This window comes from Eutrema salsugineum, unplaced genomic scaffold (assembly GCF_000478725.1).
Source record: "Eutrema salsugineum unplaced genomic scaffold, Eutsalg1_0 scaffold_16, whole genome shotgun sequence".
NCBI classification, from domain to species: domain Eukaryota; kingdom Viridiplantae; phylum Streptophyta; class Magnoliopsida; order Brassicales; family Brassicaceae; genus Eutrema; species Eutrema salsugineum.
The window spans coordinates 4,947,077-4,966,045 of NW_006256858.1; the positions used below are offsets into that span (position 1 = coordinate 4,947,077).

General features: G+C 36.6%; 3 protein-coding genes and 2 pseudogenes across 3 annotated transcripts; all 5 read left to right on the forward strand.

The window, feature by feature from the left end:
• The first annotated feature begins 360 nt into the window (after nt 1-360).
• On the forward strand, nt 361-969 carry LOC112087732. Its single transcript, XM_024157604.1, has 2 exons — nt 361-813; nt 892-969. The coding sequence occupies exons 1-2, from the start codon at nt 361-363 to the stop codon at nt 967-969; spliced, it is 531 nt and encodes a 176-aa protein (XP_024013372.1).
• A 4,963-nt stretch (nt 970-5,932) lies between these two features.
• On the forward strand, nt 5,933-7,099 carry LOC18021117 (putative F-box protein At3g47150). The gene has a single exon (XM_024157605.1). It carries the CDS (start codon nt 5,933-5,935, stop codon nt 7,097-7,099), a length of 1,167 nt encoding a protein of 388 aa, XP_024013373.1.
• Nucleotides 7,100-11,873: 4,774 nt separating this feature from the next.
• LOC18021118 lies at nt 11,874-13,107 on the forward strand (annotated as a pseudogene).
• Nucleotides 13,108-13,371: 264 nt separating this feature from the next.
• LOC18021119 (putative F-box protein At3g47150) lies at nt 13,372-14,625 on the forward strand. The gene has a single exon (XM_006404377.2). The coding sequence runs from the start codon at nt 13,372-13,374 to the stop codon at nt 14,623-14,625; it is 1,254 nt and encodes a 417-aa protein (XP_006404440.2).
• An 895-nt stretch (nt 14,626-15,520) lies between these two features.
• LOC112087733 lies at nt 15,521-17,924 on the forward strand (annotated as a pseudogene).
• Nucleotides 17,925-18,969: the final 1,045 nt, after the last annotated feature.

The window sequence follows — 18,969 nt, forward strand, 5'->3', positions numbered from 1 at the left end:
ACCGGTTTCCAAAATTAAATCTAATTTAACCGGTTTTTTTTTGTTTAATCGATCAATCCGATCGGTTTAAGCTTAATCGGTTAATTTCAAATTAGTTTAAAAAAAAAAAAAAAACTAATTTGAAAAAAAAAAATTAATTTCAAATTATTTTATCTATTAGAGCTAAATTTGGAAACCCTAGTAAACCGGCTAGGTTATAAACCCTAAGGTTCGATTTTAGAGTTCCCTTATATAGCAAGTTTCCTAAAATAGCAAGTTTCCTGAAATGGAAAGTTTTCCCAAGAATACCTTAAATCCCTTATTCCAATGATCATAGTCTCATACTATTGATTATTTAACATAAATTATTATATGTTTCAGATGTCAAACATTCAGAAGGTCGAATATGAGGCACTCACTGTCTCCGGAGATAACTACCTCAAATGGGCCCTTGACACCAAGATCTACCTCAACTCAAAAAGTCTAGGTGAATGCATCCAAGATCCCAACACCGCGACTCAAACAGAACGGTACTCGGCGATATTTATTATCCGCCATCACCTCGCTGAGTCTCTCAAGCAACAATACCTCACTCTTGAGGATCCACTCGAACTTTGGGTGGCACTGAAAAAGCGATATGACCATCAGAAAACGGTCATACTGCCCCAAGCCAAGTTCGACTGGAAGAACCTACGGTTCGAAGATTTCAAATCCGTCGAAGAATTCAATTCCGAACTCTTTCGGATAGTTGCACTCATAAGACTATGTGGCGAGGAGGTCACTGATAAAGATATGCTAGAGAAAACATTCTCTACTTTTGGCACTCCCAATATTGTTCTCCAACAACAATACCGTGCCATGAATCATAGCACCTATGAGGATTTGATATCTTGCTTACTGCTTGCTGAGAAGAACAATCAGCTTCTGTTGAGGAACAGTGCCATGCGGCCTCCAGGATCAGCCCCATTGCCAGAAGGAACCAGAAAATAGTCCAACTTCGTCCAACGTAACAGATCCTCAGATCGTGGACGTGGACGTGGAAATGGACATGGACTGCGCGGCAGAGGACGCGGTAGACCGAACCAAGATAACCGACCTAACCTCAGTTTTGGTCGGGGTAAGGGTCGTGGTATCAACAAACCGACCCAAAGAGGCAGTTCATCTAGACCAACTCCTTGCTCAAGATGCGGAATGACTAATCATTGGGTCAAGATCTGCTGTACTCCCAAATATCTTGCTGAGCTCTACCAGAAGTATGGGAAAGATAATCATGAGGCTAACCTGGTTCATCAAGTCAATGAAGATGACTCAAAGGATGATAAGATTGATGGCATGGATTATGAGCTCTCCGACCTCCTTGATTGATCTCAAAAATCTGAATTTGTTTTTCATTACTCCTTAAACTTTTATCTTTTGTTTTTGGGATTTATTGTCTTTACTTTGGATTTTTAAGACCTTTTTGCTTTTACATTTTAATTTATGGAGTAATGTTTTATTTACATCTCATTTTTGCATGTTATTGAATTATAATTCTTGTTTAATGAAGATATGCAAGACAATATGGATATCATTGTGGATAGTAATCAAGGATGATCAAGATGCGGAATGACTAATCATTGGGTCAAGATCTGCTGTACTCCCAAATATCTTGCTGAGCTCTACCAGAAGTATGGGAAAGATAATCATGAGGCTAACCTGGTTCATCAAGTCAATGAAGATGACTCAAAGGATGATAAGATTGATGGCATGGATTATGAGCTCTCCGACCTCCTTGATTGATCTCAAAAATCTGAATTTGTTTTTCATTACTCCTTAAACTTTTATCTTTTGTTTTTGGGATTTATTGTCTTTACTTTGGATTTTTAAGACCTTTTTGCTTTTACATTTTAATTTATGGAGTAATGTTTTATTTACATCTTATTTTTGCATGTTATTGAATTATAATTCTTGTTTAATGAAGATATGCAAGACAATATGGATATCATTGTGGATAGTGGATCGAGCCACACCATTCTAAAAGACAAGAATTACTTCATAAATTTAGTAATCAAAACCGCAAACATTAGCACTATAGCGGGTAGTTCGAGCCTAATAGAGGGCCATGGCCAAGCTAATGTGCTGTTATCAAATGGCACATATCTAGACATCTCTGATGCCTTATACTCACCCAGTTCTAAGAGAAACCTATTGAGTTTCAAAGACATAAGATTGAATAGTTTCTATATCGAAACTCAGGATGAAGGGAACAAAGAGTTTTTAATTATCACTAAAATGATAAATGGCCATAAACAAGTTTTTGAAACTATACCCGCCGTATCTACTGGCATTTACCATGCTAAAGTCAGTATGATTGAGGCTAATGCTGCTATCAAAGCACGGTTTTTAGATTACACTATTTGGCATGATCGCCTGGGTCATCCCGGTGCGAACATGATGCGTAAATTAGTCCAGAATTCTAAAGGGCACAGCCTTAAACCAAATGGTATTTTCCCTCAGCACCTCAAGTGCACAGCTTGCTCACAAGGGAAACTGATTACCCGACCTTCACCAGTCAAAGTGTCTAAAGAGACCTTGAACTTTCTGGAAAGAATCCAAGGAGACATATGTGGACCAATTCACCCACCTTGTGGGACATTCAGATATTTCATGGTCCTCATTGACGCATCGACCCGCTGGTCGCATGTCTGTCTGCTCTCTTCTAGGAACCAGGCTTTTGCTAGATTATTGGCCCAAATCATCAGATTACGAGCCCATTTTACAGACTTCCCATTAAAGACTATACGTCTTGATAATGCTGGTGAATTCACTTCCCAAGCGTTTAATGAATATTGTATGTCCATGGGGGTAAGTGTTGAACATCCCGTTCCACATGTCCATACACAAAATGGATTAGCTGAATCCTTCATTAAACTAATTCAATGGGTTGCTAGACCATTACTCATGAGGTCACAACTCCCGGTCTCAGCTTGGGGACACGCAGTCTTACATGCCGCTGAACTAATACGCATACGACCATCTAGTGAGCACAAATATTCACCATCCCAATTGCTAACGGGTCATGAGCCAGACGTCTCCCATATTAAAACATTTGGGTGTTTAGTCTATGTACCCATTGCACCACCACAGAGGACTAAAATGGGACCTCAAAGGAGGATGGGAATATATGTTGGTTTTGATTCTCCCACCATCATAAAATATCTCGAGCCAACTACAGGAGATCTGTTTAAAGCCAGATATGCAGATTGCCGATTTGATGAATCGGTATATCCTAGATTAGGTGGTGAGACAGACAAGCTGGTAAAAGAACTTTCATGGAATCAAACATCCACACAATGGCAAGATCCTCGGACTCTAGAATGTGATTCAGAGGTCCAAAGAATTATACATTTACAAAAGCTAGCTAATCAATTGCCAGATTCCTTTGCTGACCCGAACAAAGTTACCAAATCGTACATACCAGCTTGTAATGCACCAGTACGAATAGATGTCCCCTCAGGGAAAAGTCAAGTTGCTACAGAGTCTGACGCACGTAAGAAACGTGGCAGACCACCAGGTTCCAAAGATAAGAATCCCCGGAAATCAAAGAAAGGTGCAATGATTGAAACCGGGATTCAAGAGAACACGGATACAGCCTCAGCTGATACTTACCCTATCGAACCATCTCAAGAGGTTTGGGACGCCAAAACTCAAGGTTCTGAAGGGATTGATAATAATGAGATCTCAATCAATTATATCATATTCGGTTCTCTATGGAACAGAAAAGATGTCGACATCAATGAAACTTTTGCATACAAGGTAGCACTTGAGATTACGCACACGTAAGAGGATCTAGAACCCACGTCTATAATTGAGTGCACTCGTAGATCAGATTGGCTGAAATGGAAAGAAGCCATAAACGTGGAGTTGAATAGTTTAAAGAAATGGAATGTGTTTGGTCCGGTCTTAAGGACACCATTCGATGTTAAACCAGTGGGAAACAAATGGGTCTTTGTGCGTAAAAGAAACGAACTCGGCGAAGTTGTTAGATACAAGGCACGCCTTGTAGCACAAGGATTCTCACAGAGACCCGGAATCGATTATGAGGAGACTTATTCTCCAGTGGTGGATGCAACTACATTTCAATTCCTCATAAGTCTGGCCATAAGAGAAAACTTAGATTTGCGGTTAATGGATGTTGTAACCGCATATCTTTATGGACCACTGGACAGTGAAATCTATATGAGATTACCAGATGGTATTGAGCTCAAAGATAAGCATGCATCTCGTGATAAACACTGCATTAGGCTGAACAAATCCTTATATGGACTGAAACAAAGCGGACGTATGTGGTATAACCGGTTAAGCGAATATCTCATCAGAGAAGGCTACGAAAACGATCCGATCAGTCCATGCATCTTCATCAGAAAATATCAAAACAAAGGATTTGTAATCATAGCAGTATACGTGGATGACTTGAACATCCTCGGAACATCTGGTGAAATCGCCCAAACAGTTGAATGCTTAAAAGCAGAGTTTGAAATGAAAGACCTAGGCAAAACTAAATTCTGTTTGGGATTACAACTTGAGTACGTCAATGACGGAATCCTTGTGCATCAATTGGCATACACTGAAAAGGTACTCAAGAGATTCAATATGGACCAGGCCCACCCATTGACCAGCCCAATGGTTGTGAGGAGCCTTGGATTGGATAGTGATCCATTCGGTCCAAAGAAGGACGATGAAGAAATCCTCGGTCCTGAAATGCCATACCTCAGTGCCATAGGAGCATTAATGTACTTGGCTAGTCACACTAGACCAGACATCTGCTTTGCCGTGAGCCTCTTAACTCGCTTTAGTTCGTCTCCAACTCAAAGGCACTGGAACGGTATTAAGCACATCCTTAGATACCTTCAAGGTACTAAGGACTTGGGATTATTTTATTATAACCATAACAAGGATGGTCTAGTTGGTTTTGCTGATGCAGGATATTTGTCAGATCCGCACTGTGCCTGGTCTCAAACCGGTTATGTTTTCACGCATGGAGGAACAGCCATATCTTGGAGATCCATGAAGCAGACTATTGCCGCTACCTCATCCAACCATGCGGAAATCTTGGCCATTCACGAAGCTAGTAGAGAGTGTGTTTGGTTGCGGTCCATGACTCAGCATATCCGATCAGATTGTGGTATGGACGAAGATAAGGAGCCTACGGTGATGTATGAAGACAATGCAGCTTGTATCGCTCAACTCAAGGACGGCTACATCAAAGGTGACCGGACGAAGCATATTCTGCCCAAATTCTTCTTCACTCATGAGCTACAGAAGGATGGTCAGGTCAAGGTTCAGCAAGTCCGATCAAGCGAAAATTCAGCCGATCTATTCACTAAATCATTACCGACTTCTACACTCCGGAAGCTCATTCATCAGATAGGAATGCGTAGACTTAGAGATCTACAGTGATGCCTAAACCAGGGGGAGTAATGCGTGTTGTACTCTTTTTCCTTCACCATGGTTTTTCCCACTGGGTTTTCCTGGTAAGGTTTTAATGAGGCAACGTTCCCCAGCGCATTATAGAGATCCCGGTTTTGTGACAGGCACGGTTACCTTGTCCAAGGGGGAGTGTTATAAACAAATGGACTTCTAGTAACCGGCCCATTAACCATCAGGTTAATGTCTCATGGCCCATTAGGGTTTCTGATACATTAGTTATGTAATGTATATATACACTGCTTATGGAAACAATAAGATAAGAGTTTTTCCCTTAATAAAATGCAAATTATACATTTTCTTTTTTTTGTTTTTTTGAGGTCGACACCGGAAATTATTCAATATAAAGGTAATTTCGCACAGTCCAATTAGGTTTAGTTAGGTTTGGCTGAGGGGTGCGTACTGCGTAGTGCGTAGTTTAAGGGTTTCTTACGTATAGGGTTTTGTAGAGAGACAAAGCTTCGTACTTGAATCTAATAGACGTTTAATGAGGAGGAAAGGCAACAAAAGAAGGCTAAAGCGAGCCCGAAGGAGAAGAAAGTTGTTTACGACACCATACATTCCTCTTGATCTCCAGATCAATATACTTTTAAGATTGCCTGTCAAGTCTTTATCGAGATTTCGATGGGTTTCCAAGCTTTGGTCTTCTATAATCAATAGCCGAGATTTCAGGAACCAACACTTGAATTTTGCTTCTTCCTCAGCGCCTGGTCGTCTCCTCATCGCGTTTGAGGACTTTCACCAAAAAAAGCTTTTGCTAGTCTCGTTGCCTAACCCACACGCATCCTCCTCTTACTCATATTGTGTACCCTACAGAGACCTGAGGCTACGCAAATTTGATGGGAGAGTGATGTATAATCCGGTTCACGGCTTGATCTGCGTTGGAAGTAGACTAATGGTTGAGATTTTTAATCCCATCACAAGGCAGCTCCAAGCTTTTCCCCAAGATGATCCAAAAGGACATGACTTCTTTTTCGGGTACGACCCTATTGAAGATCAATACAAAGTGCTAGCCATTGATGAATCGCCTTTGAGAGCTGAGCACAAGGTTCTGGTTGTGGGAAGAGACAGAGCTTGGAGAGACCCACAATGTGTTGCCTGTCCTCATGTGTCTCATACCACCGGACTGTATATGAACGGAACCGTGTACTACGGGGCCTCTACCAAGGACATTGATTCCCCGAATAATATTCCTATAATTATGAGTTTCAATGTTAGGTTTGAAACGTTTAACATCATCAAATTACCAAGCGAAGTTGTACCAATGGGTATTGAGAATATGTGGACTGATAAACCTCTGATCAACTACAGAGGGAAACTTGGTGTGGTTAAGAATCCTCGTAATGGTTATTTTCGAATGTGGGTTTTGGAAGATGCTGAGAAAGAGGAATGGTCCATGAACACTTTTCAGCTCCCTGGATCTGCTGCTGCTGTCCTTGACTTCAAGGTCATGGCTACCTTTTCTAACGGCGAGATTTGTCTGGTTCCAAGAAAGTTGTCAGATCCGTTTTGTCTTTACTATTACAATTTGGAGAATAAAATCATGAGAAGTGTCATAATTAAAGAACTGTCTGTTTCCGAGCTTAAGCGAGGCGAAAGACTTTCTGTAACTGTTTCGGATCATTATGAGAGCCTCATGTTTTTAGAAACTTGAAGTTAAATTTGGGTTTTTGATTTCTTATAGATTTATACTTATTTTATTACAGAAACAAAACTTTGTTTCGATAAGCACCAATATTCATGTTTGGAACTTATAATTTATTCCAGTGATTTTTTTGACACATTCTTTTGACGATTATTCTTGAGAATCACATGATTCATGGTGTTTTGAGAAGCACCAAAGTTTTCTTTTATATATATACTAGGTATTTAGGTAAATATTTGTGTAACGTGCAGTTTTTTTTCTTAACTATTTAAAATTTACATATTTGTCTAAAAAATATAATCATAATTTGTTATGTGTTAATATATTATTATAAATTAATTAATTTAAATTATAATATTATTAAAAAATTAAGAGTTTATAAACATCAATATTTTCAATTAATTATAACATAAATTCTTGTTTAATATTTACATAAATGTTATTTAATTAGGTGTCTTGTCCGCGCCTTATGCATATCCAAAGAGTTTTGAAAAACGTAAAACAAATTTTCATATTATAAACTGAAAAGAATTGAATTAATCAATTGAAACATAAAATCAAAATACAGCGAACCCGATAAAATGTAAACACCATTTAAATTTAAACACTCAAAATACAATACTAATTTAGTTTATGAAATTCATAAATGAACTATACTAAGACAAATGTGAAATCTTTGTCTTCAGATAATCATTTTTCATCTTCTTTATCTTTTGGGTTTTTTTATTTATTATTTTTTTCTTATTTTTCTTTATTATCTTCTACATTTACCTTTCTTTCCTCTCACGTATTCTTTCTTCATTTTCTTTCATTTATTTGTTATATTCTTTCAGGTTTTCTTCCTTCTTATGCTATTCATTCTATATGTTTTATCTTCTTATTTTTTGGTTTCTCTTTGTTACGTCTTTTCCTTCTTCCTCATAGTACTGTATTTGACTTTTCCATCTTCCTCCTCATATACATCTTTTGATTTTCTTTTATATTCTTCTGTATAAGTGTATGAAACCCACAAACCAAATGAACTAAAACAAACACGATTTTTTCATCTCCACATAATCCTTCTTCTAATTTTTATATTTTTTTCGTCATCTTTTCTTTCTTCCCCTTATTTATCAAGTTCTTCCCCTTATTCGTCAAGTTCTTCATTCTCTTTATCCCTTTATTCATCTTTAAGGATTCTTTCTTCTTCTTTATCGTCAATTGACTTCGACTTCGTCTTCATCTTAAATATCTTTCGATTTTCTTATTCCTCACCTTTTTCTATCATCTTCATCATCGTCTTCGAATTTACTTCTTTTTCTTTTTGTGTTGTTTCTCGACTAACATCTTGGTCTTTTAAACTCTATGTTTTAGCCTTTTAAATTGTGTGGTTTTTTTATCTTCTAAATTTTTGTGGATGCTGTACTTTGTAGTTTTTAAATGGGGTTTTGTCGTCCCTTTTCCTCTGTAATGACTTAATTTGTACAATTTTTCAACAAACGAAAATGTCTCGATACATGTCTAGTTGGTGGTTTATCAAGTACACTCTTAAATATTAAGAAAAAGCATGAAAAATATCATAAGAAATATATAAAATGAATCCTCGACCATTACTGATGAGTTAATTTAAAAAAATAAATTACTTATTTATCTAACCATAAAAAGAGTTATAGATGCCGCCATCAACGCAAACTCAGACCCACCGGCACTACCGATTACCAGAAACTTGACCTGGTTTGCATTTGAAGCGTAGTAACTACACTGTGCTTGTATCGCCATCTATTTTCCCGCCCAAAACAGAGAAGAATCGTTCCAAGCTTTGTTGTTTTGGAACACAGAAATATGAGTAAGAATAAGAGTTTTTTTTTTTTTTCAAAAATGAAGTCATCTGTGAGTTTTTTTTTCCCAGATGTTTGTGTTCTTATATGAGAAACAAAAAAACCATGGTTCAACTAAATGTGATCGTATTTACCTTAATGGAGCCAGCAGGCTTGGCTGTAACATCCAAAACGGTTTGCACTATTTCTTTTTTTTTTTTTGGTGAAAGAGTGCATGAGAAGAAATGCTAACCAAAAGAATGAAAACTCTCTGTTTCCTCTTTAGCTTGAAGTTGTGCAACTTCAGAAGTATCTTGCTCCAGAAGATTAGTTCTTGGGAGAACACATTTTTCTGCAAAGCCAGGGACAAAATACAGGAGATGATTAACAAAAAGTTGATATAAGCTGAGGTGTACTCTCATCTTCAAGCGATCTGCATCAAAGCTCATAGCATATCTAGGATATATATGATTCAGTTAGAAATGATATTCTTCCAAGAGGAAAAACATAGTGGTCACTTACGTCTAGGAGTGGTGAAAGTCGTCTTTGATGGCTTCAATAATCAAGAAGGAGCACTTCATGTCCACAGCTTAGAGGGCTCTTCTCGATGGTGTATACCTTATAGCAACAGCTAATCCCAGCTGTTATACTAAAAATCTTAATCAATATAATCTAGTCCTAAGTTGTCAAGTTGATTTATGAAATAAAAATACTAAAATGAGTTTCAACATTATTAAATAGTAGCAGCCATTGATTGTGGCTTCTCTTCCACTTCCAAAACTTCCCACTCTGTCCCATTTTCTTCATTGCTTTTATCTTTCTCTTCTCTTCGAATAAAAAAGTTGATTCTCTCACCGAGACATTTGGTATGCTTTGTTGCTCGACGATATGAAGATGAATGAAAACTCGCGAATACAGATATGACCTGGCAAGAGGATGATCACGATTATACTGGAATCAAGCTAAAAATTTATCATTTCCAACACGCTTAGACGTCTAAAAATAGTATTTGCAGTGGAGGAAGATGATACAGCAAAATCTGAGGGTCAATGACACGACCATTACCAACCGCTACATAGACATAAATAAAAGCTAATGATGAAGCTAAGTTAAACCAATAAACTATTAGCAAAGCACATACATATATTAACCTTCAGTTCCCATTTATAGAATATATAACAAACGATCAAAATTTTCTTTATGAAGCCGGCCACTGTAAACCGAGCAAATATCTAAAAAATAGATCCACCTGCACAAAAAAAATAGTAAACGTTGCAGTAAAGAAGATCAACAAAGAGCTTAAACGATATATTATTAATCAGATCAGTATCAACATAGAAACAAATCATTAGTTTAAGACAAATGACAAAAGCAATAAAAACAATAGCATAGAGACAAAATCAGAACAAAGAAAAAAGAAAAATCATACAAGCTTACATGACACAGATATGTATACCTCTACAAAGCAGAAAGGATGCACACCCCGAGTAATTTTCTCTAAACTCAGAGCCACCTACACGTTCAAAATAAACTCTAAGCGCATCTATATTGTTTCATGTCACAAAATACAACGACTAATTATATTAAGAACAGCAAGACATATATTAAACTCGATTGACAAATAAACGTAAGAGGTAAATACAAAGAGACAATACCTAAAGTGCACCAACATCAAAACTAATAAAACCGAGAATCCGAAAGGTGTGTATATATAGCTCTATGAACACATTAGGGTTTTGCACGGGTTTTAAAAAGACGATTTAAACTCATCCAATGGTATTTGCTGGCCCATAGTATAAAACAAATTCATTCAATTAAGGGTTTAATGAAATTCGATGGCACATAGTATAAAACGAATTCATTTTATTAAGCGTTTAATTTTTTTCTCGTTTAATTTATTCGTGACGTTTTATAACAATCATGGAAATCATTTCAAACCGTTCCGTATCGTTTTGTACCGCTAAAATCCAAAAACTGTTTCCCTCAAGTGTTTGTAGTTGCGGGCGGTAACGGTGGACAAAAAACAAAAAAACGTTAAAAAGGGTAAAAAAGAATGTTAATTTTTTTTATAAAACTCTAACTTTACTGTATTGTCTCTTATATATATATATATATATATATAAATCCACTTTTTATCAAATTCTAGTCTTTGTATCATAATCATGACTTCTATATCATTTGAAAAAAGTCAAGGCACAAGCGTAAGTACCATAATACTTTAGAGAAATTAGATCTATTGAAGAAATTTTATGTCATGCATAAGCCAAATCATGAAGATTCCACATATTAGAGTAATTTTTTACCAATTCATTATATTACTGAACATAATTTTGGATGATGTTCCCAACAATTGAAATAAAATATGTCATCATAAAATTTAAGAGTTGTTGAATACTTATTAAGTATTTATTTTTGATCTGTTATTATCAATTATTTTGTACTAGTGATTTTGATTTTTAGATAAATATAGTATTTTCTATTTTTTGTATAATTATATATTATGTTTATTTTAGTAATTTCATGTTTAACCGTTAATACATCTACTGGTTAACCAGTTCAAAAATATTTCGCAAACAGACTCGCTTTCAACAGTTGAATCAGTCGTGCAAACCACTAAATAACGCTCGCTCAATATCGCAGTCATCCACTTTTGTAAACTCCCACATTTATAACTGCAACCGCTACATTTGAACCAGTCTAACCCAGTCTAACCTCTAACGTTCGCCATATTTGTTTTTTTTTTTGATTTAAAATGCCAGAAAATAATGTAAAAAAAAAATCCTGATATTATACAAATGTTTTTTTTTTAGGTCAAAACCAGAATTTTCCATATTCCAATTAGGTTTGGTTAGGTTTTGCGAGAGGTGCGTAGTTTTACGGTTTCTTAGTTATAGGGTTTTGTAGAGAAACAAAGCTTCGTACTTGAATCTAATAAACGTCTTGATGAGGAAGGCGATAAAATTGTTGGCTAAGAAAGGCGACCAAAGATGGCTAAAGCGAGCCCCAAAGAGAAAAAAGTTAACCTCCTGTCCAGTTACGACACCAACATTCCTCTTGATCTCCAGATCAATATACTTTTAAGATTGCCTGTCAAGTCTTTATCGAGATTTCGATTCGTTTCCAAGCTTTGGTCTTCAATTATCAATACCCGAGATTTCAGGAACCAACATTTGAATTTTGCTTCTTCCTCAGCTCCTCCTCCTCGTCTCCTCATCGCTTTTGAGGACTTTCACGAAAAAAAGCTTTTGTTAGTCTCGTTTCCTAACCCACACGCATCCTCCTCTTACTCATATTGTGTACCCTACAAAGACCTGAGGCTACGCACATTTGATGGGAGAGTGATGTATAATGCGGTTCAGGGCTTGATCTGCGTTGGAAGTAGACTAAAGGTTGAGATTTTTAATCCCATCACAAGGCAGCTCCAAGCTTTTCCCCAAATCAAATTCAAAGATGATCCAAAAGAACATGACTACTTTTTCAAATTCAAAAATCAACAGGCCTGTTGAAGATCAATACAAAGTGCTAGCTATTGATGAATCGCCTTGGGAGCATAAGGTTCTAGTTGTGGGAAAAGACAGAGCTTGGAGAGAGGCTCCATGTGTTGCCTGTCCTCATGTGTCTCATACCAAAGGGCTGCATATGAACGGAACCGTGTATTACGGGGCAACCAAGAAGGATATCAATTTCCCTAATAATTCTATTATTGTGTGTTTCGATGTTAGGCTTGAAACGTTCAACATCATCAAGGTACCAAGCAAAGTTTTAACATCAATGGGTTATCAGAGTATGTGGTTTCGTTATCCTTGGGCTGATACAAGTGATAACGGCACGGATAAAACTCTGATCAACTACAGAGGGAAAATTGGAGTGGTTGAGAATCCTCGTCTTAAGGGTAGTTTTAGAATGTGGGTTGTGGAAGATGCTGAGAAAGAGGAATGGTCCATAAGCACTTTTCATCTCCCTGAATCTGCTGACCTTGACTTCATGGTCATGGATACCTTTTCTTCCGGCGAGATTTGTCTGGTTCCAAGAAAATGGTCTTATCCGTTTTGTCTTTACTATTACAATTGGGAGAAGAAAAGCATCAGAAGTGTCAGAATTGAAGGACTGCCTGTTTCCGAGTTTAGGAGAGCAGAAACAATTTCCGTGACTGTTTCGGATCATTATGAGAGCCTCATGTTTTTAAAAACTTGCAAGTTAATTCAGGGCTTATCTTTGTAGATGTATAACTTTGTTATAATAAGCGCCAAGATTCATGTTAGAACTTCTACTATTTTTTCAGGCATGTTTCTGGCAAATTCTTTCAACGGTTATTCTTGAAAAGCACCAATACTGTATAAAGGAAAATTTCCACATGCATATTAGGTTTGGTTAGGTTTTGGATAGGGATACGTAGTTAAAGGGTTTCTTATTTGTAGGGTTTTGTTCGAAAAACCCAAGCTTTGTACTTGAATCTCAAATCACATAGACGTCTTGAGGAAGACAATGAAATTATCCTTTCAGATAGTGTTCATCCGCTGGAAGAAAAGGTTGGCTGAGAAAGAAAAGAGAAGAAGGCTCCCAACGAGAAGAAAGTTAATCTCCTCTCTAGTTACGACACCAATCTACATTCCTTTCGATCACCAGATCAGTATACTCTTAAGATTGCCTGTCAAGTATTTATCGAGATTTCGATGCGTTTCAAATCTTTGGTCTTCTATGATCACTAGCCGAGATTTCAGGAACATGCACTTGAATTTTGCTTCTTCCTCAGCGCCTCCTCTTCTCCTCGTCGCTCTTGAGGACTTGAGCAGAAAAAAGCTTCTGCTAGTCTCGTTGCCTAACCCTCACGCATCCTCCTCTTCCTCATATTGTGTACCCTACAAAGACCTAAGCCTACTCAAAATTGTTGGGAAAGTGATGTATAATGCGGTTCGGGGCTTTATTTGCGTTAAAAGTAGACTAAAGGTTAAGATTTTGAACCCCATCTCGAGGCAGCTCCAATGTTTGCCCAAAATTAAATTCAAAGATTATCCGAAAGGACATCCATTCTCCGAGTACTTTTTTGGGTACGACCCTGTTGAAGATCAATACAAGGTGCTCGCCATCGATAACTCACCTTCGAGAGCGGAGCACAAGGTTCTACAAGTGGGAAGAAACAGAGCTTGGAGAGAGGCACAATGTACTGTTGCCTGTCCACATAAGGTTCATACTTCAGGGCTGTATATGAACGGGACCGTGTACTACGGGGCTTCCAGGACGGACATTGATAGCCCAAATAATTCTATGATTGTGAGTTTTGATGTTAAGCTTGAAACGTTCAAATTCATCAAAGTACCAAGCAAAGTTCTACCAATGGGTTATGAGAACATGTGGCGTGTGCATCCTTGTGCTTACGGCACAGATAAAACTCTGATCAACTACAAAGGAAAACTTGGTGTGGTTGAGAATCCTCGTCTTAAGGGTAGTTTTAGAATGTGGGTTGTGGAAGATGCTGAGAAAGGGGAATGGTCCATGAACACTTATCATCTGCCCAAATCTGCTGCTGGCCATTACTTCATGGTCATGGATACTTATTCTACCGGAGAAATCTGTCTCGTTCCAAGCCAGTTGTCGGATCCGTTTTGTCTATTTTATTACAATTTGGAGAAGAATAGCATGAGAAATGTCATAGTTGAAGGATTGCCAATTTCCGAGTTTAAGCATGCTTATGTGACTGTTTCAGATTATTATGAAAGCCTCATGTTCTTAGGAACTTGAAATTAATTTAGGGCTCCTCTTTATATATGTGCTTTATTTATAGAAATTACACTGTTAGTTTTTTTTTGGAGAAATACAATGATTCAAAGATAATTTTTTTTCTTTGATTAATATATCATAGAGCCTTTTTTTAACTACTTTATGATAGAGTTTACATGGAATCAACTAAGAACAACATACAAAAAAAAAAAAAAAACAAATCAAAGGCCCGACACGAAGTACGTTTAGGAAGAGAGAAGGATCATGTAAGCCAACATAGAAAGAACAATTCACATCCTTGCGGCAATTGACTGGCGTGAAGACCATAAGTCAAGAAAAAGTGTTGCATAGCCAAACTTGTTTTTCACTGATTTTTTGCTAACGATAGTCCTTAGAAGAAGAGTTGTAACTTTTATCATATATCCACGCTGAAAAAAAAAAAGAAGATTGTCCCGTGATTGATTTGCTGATCAACTGTTATAGATAGGATATAGAATAAAGAATAGAATGAGAGCCCTTTCTCCATGTATATCCGCATAGAAAAGACACTATGGTCCCGCGATTCGTGTGCTGATCCGCGGAGCAAGCAAGTTAATTACTATGGTCCCACAATTTATGTGCTGATCCGCAGAGCAAGCAAGTTAATTCAATTTCGTGACTCCAAGTCGCAACTCCATCCAATGTGGTTGGTTTCTGGACCTTCAAGTAGTTCCAAATATATATGCCATTTTTTGATTTGCAATTTATTGTTTAATGTCAAATAAATAAGAGTGTTCTTAAGTCTTAATACATGTGCCTTGTTTAGACGTTGCTTTCTTTTCCGAATCTTGTGTTTGTAGTTGATCAGCTAAACCGGATCTAATAACTGTATTAAACCAGCCCTACCGGCAATAGAAATCGGTTAGAAGAGGATCACATGTCAAACTCGAATCCATCGGTGCGGACCGTGCGGTTACTTCGAATAGAAACATAGACCTTGAACTATATGTAGTTTTTCATGTCCTATGTTTGGAAAACGTTATTCTGACAGATATACATCATTCATAATAATAAGTACGTAGAAAATGATAAAAAATTGAAAATTTCCTATATATTAATTGACGACTGATAAAAAAAAATATTGACACATGTGATTTCTAACCATACTGACGTGTCATCACTATAATAATTTTCAGAATAATATAAAAATAAATTCATTTATAATAATTAGATTCTAATCTGTATCAAATTTTGTAATATAATTTGTGTCTTGTGTGTTTAAATATAATTTATTCATTTTTATAATAAAAAATATAATTTATTTATATATATATATATATAATTTTTTTAATAAATAATAAAAAATTATTTTATATTGAGATATAATTTTTTATATTTAATTTTTTAATATAAAATATGACCACCATTATAAAAACACAAGCCTAAATTTGAGGAACCAACACTTGAATTTTGCTTCTTCCGCAGCTTCTCCTCGTCTCCTCATGGCTTTTGAGGATTTTCACGGAAAAAAAGCTTTTGTTAGTCTTGTTGCCTAACTCAGACGCATCCTCCTCTTCCTTGTATTGTGTACCCTACAAATACCTGAGCCTACTCAAAAGTGTTGGGAGAGTGATGTATCGGGGTATGATCTGCGTTGGAAGTAGACTAAAGGTTGGGATTATAACCCCATCACGAGGCAGGTCCAAGTTTTTCCCCAATTTAAATTCAAAATTGATCCGGAAAGATATGACTACAATTTTGGGTGCGACCCTGTTGAAGATCAATACAAAGTGCTAGCCATTGATGCATGGGCTTCCAGAGGGGAGCACAAGGTTCTGGTTGTGGGAAGAGACAGAGCTTGGAGAGAGGCCCAATGTGTTGCCTGTCCTCATGTGTCTCATACCTCTGGGCTGTATATGAATGGAACCGTGTATTACGGGGCAGCCAGGAAGGACATTGTTTGCCCTAATAGTTCTATTATTGTGTGTTTCGATGTTAGGCTTGAAACGTTCAACATCATCCAAGTACCAAGCAAAGTTTTAACATCAATGGGATATATGAGTATGTGGTTTCATTATCCTTGGGTTGATACAAGTGATAACGACACAGATAAAACTCTGATCAACTATAGAGGAAAAATTGGAGTGGTTGAGAATCCTCGTCTTAAGGGTAGTTTTAGAATGTGGGTTGTGGAAGATGCTGAGAAAGAGGAATGGTCCATGAGCACTTTTCATCTCCCTGAATCTGCTGCTGATGGCCTTGCCTACATGGTCATGGATACCTTTTCTAACGGTGAGATTTGTCTGGTTTTAAAAAAATTGTCTGATTTGTTTTGTCTTTTCTATTACAATTTGGAGAAGAAAAGCATGAGAAGTGCCAGAATTGAAGGACTGCCTGTTTCCGAGCTTAAGCGAGCCGAAACTGAAAGACTTTCTCTGACTGTTTCAGATTATTATGAGAGCTTCATGTTATTATAAAACTAAAGTTAAATAAGGGCTTTTCTCTGTGCCTTTTTTTTAAAAAAATTTCAATTTGTTATTTTGTTTTGAGAAGTACAATGATTCGAGGTTATATTTTTTTTTTTTTGAATCAAATAATAAGTGGTAATTTTGACTCATTCTAATCCCTTTTTGCTGATCTTTTTAGAGTCTTTAGAGTCATTTTCAGGCCGTTTCAGGTAATTAGGAAGCTTTAGGTGAAGATTGGAGCAAAAAGGAGTTGAAGCTGAGTAAGAGAGCCCAATTCATACGCAGATGGATAGTCGGACCACCTGCTCCCGACTAACCCTCTTTGTAGAGCACCTGCTCCAACCTCTGGAGAAAAATAAGAAAATAGATTTTACCTACTTCTGAGACGTGAAAGATGATATAAAAGACCAGAGCTGCCTATTTTTATCATTATGCTTTATTTTTACACTTTTCTCGACCTTTGGAGTTTTTGTTTGTAAGATTTGGGAGAACAATCTTTGTTACACTTGAGAAGAATTCTGAACCCTTTTGATACCTCTGAGTTTTATTCATGAATTCTTTTTCATCTTTAGTTGTTGTTTTTTTCGCCATATCTGAGTAGATTCTTTAGCTAGATTAGGGTTTTCAAGAGATTTTCATGACTTAGTTAATTGAATGCAAATAGGGCTTAATACTGATTGTCTTCACCATTGTTAGTCTTAATGTTTAGGTTGAATTGATCACTCAATCTGCAATTTTAAGTTAACATGTTCATCAAAAATGTAATAGGTTGCTAGAAGAGACATTGGTGAGAAATTCGTCCTTAGCCAACGACAGTTGATGTTAAGGCGGATCGTGAACAAATCAAACATGTTTGTTAAGGCTTGTCTGTGATTTCTAGGTTCTAATGACATTTTAGAATTTAGAATGTTCGACAAAGTTATCGGTGCCATGACAGTGGGTCGATATGCATTTATGTTTGAGTTCAAGACTTGCAATTAAATTGTGCCTTGAATAGTCGTTCGGTTTCTATCTCTGGAAGTCCTGCGAATTGCCTTAATCTAGTGTTTATTTTCATCACATTTTAATCATCATTTGTTTTTTTTTACTTCTCACCATAAACACAATCAAATTATTTTTTTTTTCAGTTTTGTTTTAGTCTTCGTAGAATCATAGAGTAACACTGATCCTCTGGATTTCAAATCTTTTATACTACAATCTCAAGTTGTTCTATTGTAGTAGAAACTAGAAAATAATATCCAGTGAATCATCAAATAAGAACAACATACAACGTAAAAAGAACAAGTACGTTTAGAAGAGAAGGATCATATAAGCCAACATAGAAGGAGCTATATATATTCACATCCTTGCGGAAATTGATTAGTGTGAAGACCATATATAAGTCAATAAGAAGAAGAAGAGTACCCATAGAGGATCCAGTTTGTTGCATTGTCAAAACTTGTTTTTCACCGTCGATAAGATGTTTCTGACACTTGTCCTTAGAAGAAGAGTTGTAGCTTTTTCTATACATCCGCACTAAGACCAGCTCCATTGGTGAGACTGTAACAGTCTTTTAGAATTAAAAAGGTTTTAAAATTAATCTAAAGTGAAGAAAAGGTTTAAGACTGTCTCTAAAAATCCTTATTTTAGAGACATATCATCACAAGTCTCTAATACACGTGTGTAACTTTAATTGGAGAGGGGATGGGGATAAAAATATGGGCCAATAACCTTTTCAATAATAAACATAGCCCATTCAAATTTTTAGAGATTCCAAAGATATCTCTAATGGACCACGAAAATTAGGAAGATATCTTAACAATTTTTTTTCTCACCTAAACTATTAAAAAAATGACTAAGAGACATTTGATGATAGTCTCACTGATGGAGCTGCTTTAAACAACAATTGTCCCGTGATTCTTTTGCTGATCATCTGTTT